General features: G+C 52.6%; 2 protein-coding genes across 2 annotated transcripts; one reads left to right on the top strand and one right to left on the bottom strand.

Moving 5' to 3' along the window:
* Positions 1 to 912: 912 nt before the first annotated feature.
* Positions 913 to 1464, bottom strand: LOC136536963 (uncharacterized). Its single transcript, XM_066529086.1, has one exon. The coding sequence runs from the start codon at positions 1462 to 1464 to the stop codon at positions 913 to 915; it is 552 nt and encodes a 183-aa protein (XP_066385183.1).
* Positions 1465 to 8052: 6588 nt separating this feature from the next.
* Positions 8053 to 11142, top strand: LOC136539513 (lysine-rich arabinogalactan protein 18-like). The gene is made up of 2 exons (XM_066531476.1): positions 8053 to 9171; positions 10773 to 11142. Exons 1-2 carry the CDS (start codon positions 8521 to 8523, stop codon positions 10851 to 10853), a joined length of 732 nt encoding a protein of 243 aa, XP_066387573.1. The 5' UTR covers positions 8053 to 8520; the 3' UTR covers positions 10854 to 11142.
* Positions 11143 to 11442: the final 300 nt, after the last annotated feature.

Here is an 11442-nt window from a genome sequence, read left to right as displayed (position 1 = left end):
GATGAAGCGGCTTAGCATAGCTAGACAGCCGGTGAGCCTTTGTACGCCCTTGACGTTGTGTATGGGGCCCATGTTGGAGATGGCCGTGATCTTTTCAGGGTTGGCCTCGATGCCGCGCTCGGACACAATGTATCCAAGCAGCTTCCCCTTCGAAACCCCAAAAACATATATTTTGGGATTTAGTTTGATGTTGAACCTTCGGAGGTTCGCGAATGTCATGGCCAAGTTTGCGATCAGGTCACAAGCTTGAGCTGTTTTGACCACTATGTCATCAACATAGATGGCGATTATTGGTTTCGGCCGTTCGGCTTGATCAGGCTGATCGAGCGGGTCGATTTGGTCGGTGAAGCATTGCTACATGCACCTTTGGTAGGTGGCACCATCGTTCTTTTGGCCGAAAGGCATGGTCACATAGCAGTACGAACCATTCGGGGTGATGAACGAGGTTGCAAGCTGATCAGATTCTTTCATCATGATCTGGTGATAGCCTGAGTAGGCATCTAGAAAGGAGAGGATCTCGCAACCCAAGGTGGAGTTGACTTTCTAGTCTATGCGAGGCAAAGGAAAGTGATCCTTTGGACACGCTTTTGTTGAGGCCAGTGTAATCAACGCATATTCTCCACTTCCCGGTATTCTTTTTAACAAGAACGGGATTGACAAGCCAGTCGGAGTGGAATACCTCTCTACGAATCCGGCCACGAGGAGTTTGGCGATCTCTTCACCTATTGCCCTACGTCTCTCATCGCCGAAGTGACGCAGGCGCTGCTTGGCAGGCTTCGAGCCCGGGATGAGGCGCAGTGCATGCTCGGCGACCTCCCGTGGTATGCCCGGCATGTCAGAAGGCTGCCATGCGAAGACATCGCGATTGGCGTGCAGGAAGTCAACGAGCTCGCATTCCTATTTGGCTAGGAGCTAGGTCCCGATCCGCACCATCTTAGTTGGGTCGGTGGGGTCGATACCCACCGCCTTGGTTTCCTCGAGCGGGCGGAAGGTCATCGAGGAGGTCGGTTTGTTGTAGTTCGGGACTGCTGGGGTTGATGACTCCCCAAGCCGTGGGAGCTCAGACGAGTTGACGACTGTGGTGGCGAGCTCGAAATGCTCACGGTCGCATGTGAAGGCATGCGAGAAGGCACTACTTACAGTGATGACGCCGTTTGGTCCTAGCATCTTCAGCTTAAGGTAGGTGTAGTTGAGGATCTCCATGAATTTGGCGTAGCATGGATGCCCCAAGATAGCGTGGTAGGACCCTAGAAAGTCTACCACCTCGAAGGTGAGGACCTCCGAGCGGAAGTTGGCTCGTTTGCCAAACGTGATGAGTAGATCGATCTGCCCGAGTGGGTACGACTGCGCTCCCGGGATCACCCCGTGGAAGGGAGAACCCACTAGGCGGAGTTCCGACTGAGGAATGCGCATGGCATCGAGGGTGTCGACATAGAGGATGTTGAGGCCGCTGCCTCCGTCCATCAGCACCTTGGTGAGGCGCTTCTTGCGGATGATAGGGTCGACGACGAGCGGGTAGCGTCCCGGTCTTGCCATGTGGGAGGGATGGTCCCTCTGACCGAAGGTGATCGGAGATTCTGACCAACTGAGGAAGGAGGGGACGGCCGTCTTGGCGGCGTATGCCTCCCTGTAGCGCACCTTGTGCTGGCATTTCGTCCAGATGGCGTCGAACCCGCCGAAGATCATGATGCACTCCTCAGGTTTGGGGAAGCCGTCTCCGTCCTTGCCTGCCACACCTCCTTTCTTGGCTGTCGTCTCTTTGCCGTCTCCCTCCTTTGGCTCGCCGGCCTATCGAAGGAAATGTTTGAGGAGCTCGCAGTCCTTGTAGAGGTGTTTGACGGGGTAGGCATGGTTGGTGCATGGACTGTCCATGAGTTTGTTGAAGTGGTCAGGCAGCCCCTGTTGGGGCTACTTGCCCGTACGATCAGCCGCGGCGACCATCGTGGTGTTGTCCGATCGGCGTCGATCCTTTTTGTTCTTCTTACCACTCTATATGGAGGGGCCTCGTCTTGGTGCGCGTGCTTGGCCCTGCCTTTGTCCCAACCTCCGCTAAAGACCGCTCTGACCGCCTCCTTGCCAGAGGCGTGGTTAGTGGTGATGTCGAGCAGGTCGCGGGTGGTATGAGGTTTCAGGCAACCAAGCTTGTGGATTAGGAACTCGCAGTTTGTCCCGGAGAGGAATGCGCTGATGATGTCTGCGTCGACGACATCAGGAAGGGAGTTGCATCGTTGGGAGAACCTACGGATGTAATCCTGTAGGGACTCGCTGGACTCCTGCTGGCAGCTCTTGAGGTCCCAGGAGTTTCCAGGACTGACATACATCCCCTAGAAATTTCCGACGAAGACCCTCTTGAGGTCCGCCCAGTTGCGGATGCTGTCGTGCGTGAGGAATTCAAGCCATGCCCGAACATGTTTCCCCACGCAACTAGGAAGATACTGAATGATGAAATAGTCATCATCCACTCCTCGGCCCAGCAGGCGAGCCAGAAGTCTTCGAGCCAAATGCCTAGGTTTGTCTCCCCGATGTATTTGGTGATGTTGGTGGGTGGTCAGAAAACGCTGCGGGAACGGTGCTTCTGGATACGCCGGCTGAAGGCCCATGGTCCTGGGCCCTCAGGGCTAGGACTCCGGTCGTCTGGTCGGTGGCCGCGCCTGGGGCGCATTTCACCGCTCCCCTCGATGGTTCGGCCAAGATCCGTGTCGCCTGCCGCCGCACGGTGGACATTCATGATCGTGGCTGGGCCCGATGCCTGGTTGCTGACGATGCTACGAGCGTCCTGGTGCAGATCAGGTCGGCTCGTGTATACGGCGGTCGGTGTGGAGCAGGCGCCAGGTCGGATCGTGGCGGCGGCTGTTCACCCCCCGAGCCACGCCTGACGGCTGTAGCGGCGAGCGAATGGAGCGATCCATATGGCGCGTCCCCATTCCCCCAGAGGGGAGAGAGGGTGCATGTCGGAGTCGTGACACGGAGCTTTTCACCTGTTGAACGGCGGTGGCTTCTACTAGAACCCGGAGGTTTCGATAGACTACCCGCTCCTAGGTGTCGACGGGCTCGGGAACGCCACGTAGAAGCATTGCCACAACAGTGATGTTCTGGCCAGCCCGAGTGAATTGTGGGAGATCATTCCCCTCGTTCATGATGTTGTGTTGGACCTGACGGGCACGAGCCCGGGTGCCACCCGCCGAGCCATGCGCATGGGGCGCAACGTGTTGTACCGACTACGCTGATGCAGGCGGCGGCTGGTTCTGTCACCGTTGTTGTAATTCCACGACATGCGCTTGCCCATACGCGAGGGCCCCGCATGTGGGTCCAGAGGGGTGTGAGTCTGCACAGACTCCACAACCACCGGCGGCTGTCCCGGAGCATCCGCCATAGCGCACTCCTGGGACGGACGGTGGCGGGGTGCCATGTCATCGATGCTGGAACCGTCGCTCTCGGCCCTCATCATCCGGGGGTTCATGGAAAGCGGCAGTAGCGTAGCCTGCCATTCCCATGAATTCGAATATGAGGGGGGATGGCGTCAGCATCCTTCGGAGCCCCCAAGCGTACGCATCCACGGAGGACGTGAGGCCGTAGGGGAACCGATCGTACGATGTTTGTGGCATGGGCGATACAGGTCCCTCCGGATGATCGGTGGGAGATAGTAAATAAAGAGTAAATAACAGTACGCATATTACTTACAGTGGGGGTTGAGTAGAGAGTTTGCTCGGAATGAAGCGCAGATGCCGTGTTGTTAAAGTCGTGCATCCCGGAGTCGATGGAGGGCGCCCCTCCGACGGGTGCCGGGACGTGAGCCTCCTCGCGGAGGTGTAGTACGCCGAGCAGTTGGCGATGAAGTCCAGGCTTCCAAAGAGGAAGGCCTGGGATGGCTCAAAGATGGGTGGAACCCACATCCCAACAAGTGAGAGTGCGGAAAACTCCAGCAAGCCGAAGCGAATCGTAACGCCCGAGCCTGCCACGGCGAGGGTGGCGGAAAAGTGGGTCATCCAATGACCAAAAAGTGTTGAACGTACAACGTCTTCCCCACGGACGGCGCCAACTGTCGGTACAGAAAGTGACCAACTAGTGAATATTTGTAGTTTTGCCGTATGTTGTGATCGGAGGTGGCCTAGCACTAAATGACACAGGGTTTATACTAGTTCAAGCAACGTGCCCTATGTCTAGTTTGAGTCGGTCGGTGACTTTATTCCTAAGCCCAGGTGCTCGAAGTCTGCAGTGGGATTATAAACGAGAAGGAGAAAGATGGGGTGTACGAGAGGTCCGGTCAGCTCCGGTCGGAAGGACCGAGAGCGACAGGAGCTCCGCTATGAGCTAAGTGTTCAAGCATGTGCTTGAGGTCCGAACCTGGCGGTTCTGTGGTTGTGAGCTAGTGAACTTGATCCATCTAATGAATCTGAAGGGACTGAGCTTGAATCAACTTGGGTTAGCTTGGTCTATTGGGAGAGAGCATATCCGCTTTTATAGATGAAGGGGATGGCCTTACAAGTGAGAGGGAGAGAGTATGAATGCTTCTAAGCCTTGTTGCCCACGCCGACGGGTGCAGGATGATGGTAGGCGCCTACAATATTGTTGGATATCAGATGCACATGGAAGGTCCATCGTCTTGTTTGGGTATTGCAGATGTCGGTACCTGCATATATTGTTGATGCCCAGAGACATATGAGAAGTTTCACCATATGCGCTCGGTACGGTAAATCTCGGCGCCCACAACACTGTTGATGCCTAGAGGCATGTGGAGGGCCTTACCGTATGGGAGTCAATGGCGTCCACAACACTATAGAGGGAAATGTCGGCGCCTACAATACTGTTTGTGTCAGGGCGGTTACGAAGTACTGTTCCTTGCAGGGTATGGTCCCTGGTACAGTGGTTTTGACTTGTGAGCCTTGCTTGCTTTTCTCCGTTTGTCCCCTGGTCCTTTCCGAGCGGGCGTCCCCGGTCAGATGAATCCAGTCGGCTCTGATTGCGCCGGTCGGAGAAGAGCGGTGAGCAGAGTTTCTGTGAACCCTGGTCGGAGACGCGGGGTCGGAGTTAGAAGCAGTGCTCGGGCCAGGCCTTCCGATCGGAGAGGCCGTCCGGAGGCGGCTGGAGTCCGAAGTGAGCGCTCCGGTCGGAGAGGTGGGCCGAAGTAGTCAACGAGCGGGCGCTGTTCCTCTTTGGCCAGACCTTCCGGTCGGTGACTGGACCACCCTTTTGGCATGTTGTTTTGGACTCTTGGGTCGGTCCGTGAGTTGCGTGTTGTCTGCTTGGGCCGAGCCTTGGCATGGAAGCCGATCCCCGAGGGACCCCGGGTTTATGAACCCGACAAAAATCATCTATGTTGAGCCTCTAGAAAACTCACAAGCAGGTAGCTGCAGCAAAAGAAGTAACCGGAACTAGAGAAGACTATTTCTCCTTTATCAATCTATTGCCTACATAACAATGCTACTTAATTACAATCAGGATCTAAATTAGACACTTTAAAAGTACATTAACTAGGAGCATAAGAACAAAGATATACAGGTGCATTCGAAAAAAAAGCTAAGAGCATAAGAACATGATATACATGTTTCAGTGTCCAAACAAGCCAACAAAAGGGTGGCGCGGCAATCTGAATTTAGTTTTATGTAAAAAATATATATATGCTACTCTGGATGGAAAACGATGTCCCTGCTTCCTTTGTGTTCGTTGCCACTTACCGATCTGAACATTCATCATCAAGTTCATGTTCATGTCAAATTGGCCGTCTAAAGGTAAACATCAAGTGGCAGTTGGAGGTGCAGGCCAGCTTCAACCCCAGCTTAGCTGTGCAACAGACCACACACGTACACACAACGATCGGTCTTTCCATGCATGAACGCTTGTCTTGTCACCACAGTACTCCCTCTGTCCAGAAAAGAATGTAATTGTAGGAAACGTGCCAGTCAAACTAGTCTAATTTTAATTAAATTTATAGTAAATAGTATTAGGATTTATGTCTCGAAATGAATTTATCATGAAAATATATTCTATAACTAATCTAATGATACTTGTTTTGTCTCATGAGTGTTATATTTTCATATAATTTTAGTCAAAGTTAAATCTGTTTGATTTTTCGAAATATGATAATTACATTCTTTCGTGGACGGAGATGGAGGGAGTAGTACCTAGTATTTGAAGGAAGACTACACGAGTCTGTCTCTGTCGTCGTTTATTTTCCAGCAAATAACACTTACGCATCATCTGAAACTTAAAGTGTGGTTGCTCATTCCAAGAGATGGAACTAGTACTATTCCAGCAGTACATTTTCCAGTTTACATGCTTTCCGGTGCGAAGTATGACATGATTGATGTTTTCAGATGAAAATGAAACAGAGGTTCGAAGTTCTTTGGAGTACCATTTGTTACTGACACAACACACGTCTTCTTCTTTGATTTCAGCAATGACAATGAAACATGGGAAGACAGTAGCCTGTCTGTCGCGATCAGATGATCCGATTCTGTTTGTCTTGTACTCCTCGGTTTTTCTACCTAACATAGCACACCAGAATCCAAACTTTTTAGTGAGTTCTCAGAAAGCATATACCCAAACGAGCTGCCGTGTTCAGAGGTACAAGAATCTAAAAGGATTACCAGCAGAGACTCGATCGTCTGACTGTAGTACAAAACTTCTTTCAGACACCTAATTCAGACAGAGGTCTAACCTTGGGTTTAAATATCCTAACAACTTCGAAGATATCAATTTGAGATCAAATCGTATCAGACCGGACTTTAGATGGAACTTGGAAGTGGCACCAATGGTTCAACAAAGGAGAAAAAAAAGAGAAGGTGTTCTATCATTGCAACAACAGTGACCTATCATTACACATGTGTGGACACAACAGGGGCGATGGATCATTCTTTCCTTGATCACGTAGCGTTCCGTTACATATTCGTCTAGGCTGATAGTAACGGCTCAACAGACTGCCGACCATTCTAGCGAGCCTTGCTTGTTTTTTGGTCGCTTTATTTTACTTGTTTTTGTTTTTTTTTTCACTTTTGGTCCACACATGCCACATGGTAATGATGTATGGCATGCATCAAAATTGTAGCTAGCTTAGCTTTCATACGGCCTAACTAACACCGATTACTCCTATAGTTAAGAGTTGTGTAACTACTAACTAGGTTGGTAGTTTGTACAGTGACATTGTAGCAACAAGGAAGCAAGTACGCGGTTGATTATGACCACGGCAGAAATGTGGCACGCATGCTGCCTAATCATCTTGGAAAATTCAGCGTGAAGCACCGACGACAGAGAATGCAACGGCTGTAGGTAGGGATATAATCGCATCTTCTCAGATCACCGAAACTGTGATATCATGTTTTATGCTAACCTGTTCGCTTAGCTTATAAGCCGTACTTTTTTTCGTCTCACAACAAATCAACCAACAGTCCTTTCAGCCATGGCTTATCAGCCAAGCGAACAGGGCAATTGTAGTAGTTGTTGTTATCAGGCTGCTACTGAGCACGCATCGAAACAAACTGCAATCTGCGTGCAGACGTCAAAACAAACTGAAAACAGATGGTTTGCAAGACAAAGCTGGCCGATTAAAGCGTCCCCTAAAGCTGATGAGGATACGGAAGGATGGCAATGCGTTCAATCAAGCCATGTTGACGTACGCCCGTTTATGCAGGGTTTTATGCGTCGACAATCTTGGTACAAGTCATTTCTGGATGTGAGTTTGTGCATTGGCACATTGCCGCGTCGTCGTCGTCGTCGTCGACGTCGTGGCTACTTGATCTAGCGTAGACGGACAAGTCTAAAAAAGAACTTTGGTGTGATGGATCTCCTACTCGGCTACTCCTACGCCAACCACACCGACAGCGCGAGTACGCGTATATACTAGCACTTGTCCAGGATGCGACGCCGTACCCGTCCCAGAAAACTCGGTACACCCAAGCGGCAACTGCTACTAGCTCCGATGCATTCCTGGCAAGTGAAGAGTGAAGTTGGTCGGCATTCCGCAGCACGGTAACGACGTAGCGTGACGAAGCAAGCAAGGGACCAAGCACACGCGGCAACGGCTCCGCGAGCCCGAGCCCCCGAGGCGGCGGCCTGACGGGAGCACGGAGCGGGCTCGGGCGCTCGGCGACGACGACGACGACGGGACACAGCCTGCTGGCGTCAAGGCAGGGAGGACCTCACCTTCACGGCTTCACCTCGGGCGGGAGGGAACCGACGACGAAGCGTCTTTTATTTCAGGCCGGAAACCCCGCCGACACTCCGGAGCAACGGCTCCCGGCCGTGCCGTCGCCCGGACGGGAACCCCCCAGCGCGCGCCCTGACCTGACCTGCCTGGCTCCGCGCGCACCTACGCCCCAACGGCACGCTACGACTACGCCGCGACCCACCCCACCACGTGGCCGCTCGGGCCCGTAGCGCTAGCTCCTTCGAGTCTCCGCCTATTTATCCCGCGCGGTACCATCCCCCTGCCACTTCCATTCCATCTCGCTCTTTGCTCCCACACACTCCAACGGCTGCCACTCGCACAGCACCAGAGCAGCAGCGCGCACATTAACGTTGGCAATGGCGGCGCGTGCCACCGTCATCCTCTACGCGGCGCTCCTCTGCCTGATGCTCTGCGGCACTAGCTCCCTCGCGCAGTCCCCCGCGTCCGCGCCGGCCAAGGTGCCGCCCACCAAGAAATCCACGCCGGCGCCGGCCGCCACGCCCGCCTCGCCAGCCGACGCGTCCACGCCCGCCGCCGCGCCGTCCACCACCCCGGCCGCGCCCGCGCCCAAGTCCTCCTCCAAGGCGAGCCCAGCGCCGGCCGCCGCGCCTACCACCACCGCGGCTCCCGCGTTGGCGCCGGCCAAGCCCAAGCCCAAGGCCAAGGCCCCCGCGCCCGCGCCCGCGCCCCCGACCAAGGCCGCCGCCCCTGCCCCGGCCACGCCTGCTCCCGTCGCCACTCCCCCCGCGGCTGCGACGCCTCCCACCGCCGAGGCGCCGGCGCCGGAGACCAAGCCCGTCGATGCCCCCGCCCCCGCCCCCGCCCCCGCCAAGAAGAAGAAGCCGTCGTCTTCGTCCAAGGACAAGAAGAAGAAGAAGAAGGGCGCGTCGTCCGCCCCTGCTCCGGCCCCCGTCGCCAAGAACCATCCCAAAACCGCCGCCGACGCGCCCACCTCCGCCGCCGAGGCACCCGGCCCCAGTGGCGACGCCGCCGCTGCCGACACCGCGGTACGCTTGCTCCCCCACATTTATTACCGTTCCTCGACCTAATTACAGTGCGGGCACATCGTTTTATCACTACTCCTACTTAACTAGGCATTCGCCCTGTTCCCTCGAGCCAGAATATTATTTTTCTTTGATAGAATTTTAGCATAAACATAAGCATCAGCTTAAACTCTAAATTTCGGCGAACAGGACGATTATTATTAGGTCCTGTTTAGTTTCCAAAAAATTTTGCATAGTACCCGTCACATCAAATCTTGCGGCGCATGCATAGAGTACTAAATGTAGACGAAAAAAAACTAATTGCACAGTTGAATGAGAAATCGCGAGACGAAACTTTTGAACCTAATTAGTCCATAATTAGACACTAATTACCAAATAAAAACGAAAGTGCTACGGTACTCCAAACCCAAAAAAAAATTTTGATCTAAACACAAAAGAAGAATCTATCGAGCACTGGCACTGAGTCGAGCGTACAGTAGTGCAAGTCCGCCGAACCCAACAAGAACGGGTAAATGCAAAATGAGTGCGGGGTCACCGTCGGTGGCAGAATGTAGCCGTTGGTCCGGCGGATAGAGACAGCAGCAGAACTGGGCCGTGGGGCCTCTCGCCCTCTGTTGGCCATTTCCAGCAAGTTGACATGCCGACACGCACGGCAACTGCTTCTGTACTGCAGCTACCGTTTTACTGCTTGAGAATGAATCTTTTCACTGAAACTGAACTGGGATTTATCACAAGTACGAAACAAACACCAACTTGCCCTGTTCACTTGTTTTATAATCCGTATTTTTTTGACTTGTCTTTTCAACCGGAACCGTGTTTTCGCTCGCAACAAATCAACCGGAACAGTATTTTAGCTTATTTTTCAACAAAACAAACGGAGCCCTTAAAAGAAACTAGTAGGGTGCCCATCAGCAATATGCCATTTTTTATGATCGTCGCCAAACAGGCACGAGGGTCTTAGGGCATGTTTAGTTGTCGCCCTCGCCTGGGCTTGCCTGTCAGGCAAGCGATCGCAGCCCCAGGCGATCGAAATCCAACGTCTGAAGTCACTGCCTGGCGTCAGAGCTGCCTGAGAGGCAGCAACCAAACATGCCCTACTGCGCCACGCTGTTTGGCCAGCCACACGCGCACGACGGGTCGACGGCACGAGCTTCTCGCCTGCTGTTGCGAGACGTAGATAATAACGCCCCGGCCTTGTAGTACTGAGCACGTAACGGCTTGTCCTCTGATCGCGTGCAAAACAAAAACTTCACATGTTTCGACGGAGTAGTTTGTTCATCAGCTGTGGCAGAAATGAGAAAAGGCTACTGAGGTGCTAAGAATGTGTCCAATAATCGCGATTCAAAATACAAGATCTATTCGCGCTACAGACAAATGGTTCAATATCTATTTTGTATTCTCCAAAGACCCAAAAGACAAACATCTCTGTAAATTGATCTCCAGAAGAGAGTATACTTAGATTTAGATTATGCATCTTCTAGCACTCAAAATGAATTTTTTACATAGGTATTTTGTTAGAGGAAGTATTATGTTATTTTGGATTTCGGTCTCGTCCTGTCAGAGACAGCCTAACCCTGTGCAAAATGTGTGGTTTTGCCGTGCAGAGCGCCGCAGGGAGGACACTGGCGGGCGTGATCGCGTCGGCCGTCGCGGTGGCGCTGGGCGCGGCGGCTCTGCTCACCTAGATCCCGGGTGCTTTTGTGACTTTTACCACAGAATGGACGCTGCTGCTGCTGCTACCCTTTTCCTGCTTTCACTTTTTCTTTTCTGTATTTTGTGAAAGGGGGGCTGCTGGCTCTGCCTTTCTTCTGTGTAGTAGTAGGGCCCACATCACATCGATCGATTCACTTGTGCGGATGAATTCGTTTGCCTTTAGTAGTCCAGATAATGATACGAGAGTGTGGTTAGAGAGGAGAGGGGACACTGCCCGTGTAATGTTCAGATTTATTTATATATTTATAATATATTGTTATTCCTCCATTTCTGCGCACACTTGCATCGTTGGTTTCGTGTTGCTGGTACTTTTTTCTTCTTCTCATCATAATAAATTCATTTTTCTTGGATCATATAATAAAATCATATATATATATCATAATACTGCACCAGCAGCCGCTGCAGTACTATACTATACGGGCCATTGCAGGCCTGCTGGGCCGATTGTTCAGAAGCACCAGCAGGTACTAGATGGGCCATTGCAGGCCTGCTGGGCCGATAGTTCAGACTTGTTGGATTGAATGATGGGCCAATGCGAAAAAGATGCAGATCTCTTAAAAG

This window comes from Miscanthus floridulus, chromosome 2 (assembly GCF_019320115.1).
Source record: "Miscanthus floridulus cultivar M001 chromosome 2, ASM1932011v1, whole genome shotgun sequence".
NCBI lineage: Eukaryota > Viridiplantae > Streptophyta > Magnoliopsida > Poales > Poaceae > Miscanthus > Miscanthus floridulus.
This window is presented reverse-complemented; position numbering and strand designations above follow the sequence as displayed.

Coding starts and splice junctions, on each gene's coding strand:
- LOC136536963 (XM_066529086.1), bottom strand. CDS start 1,464: ATGGACGGAGGCAGCGGCCTCAACATCCTCTATGTCGACACCCTCGAT.
- LOC136539513 (XM_066531476.1), top strand. CDS start 8,521: ATGGCGGCGCGTGCCACCGTCATCCTCTACGCGGCGCTCCTCTGCCTG. Junction 9,172..10,772: donor CCGCCGCTGCCGACACCGCG/GTACGCTTGCTC, acceptor TTTGCCGTGCAG/AGCGCCGCAGGGAGGACACT.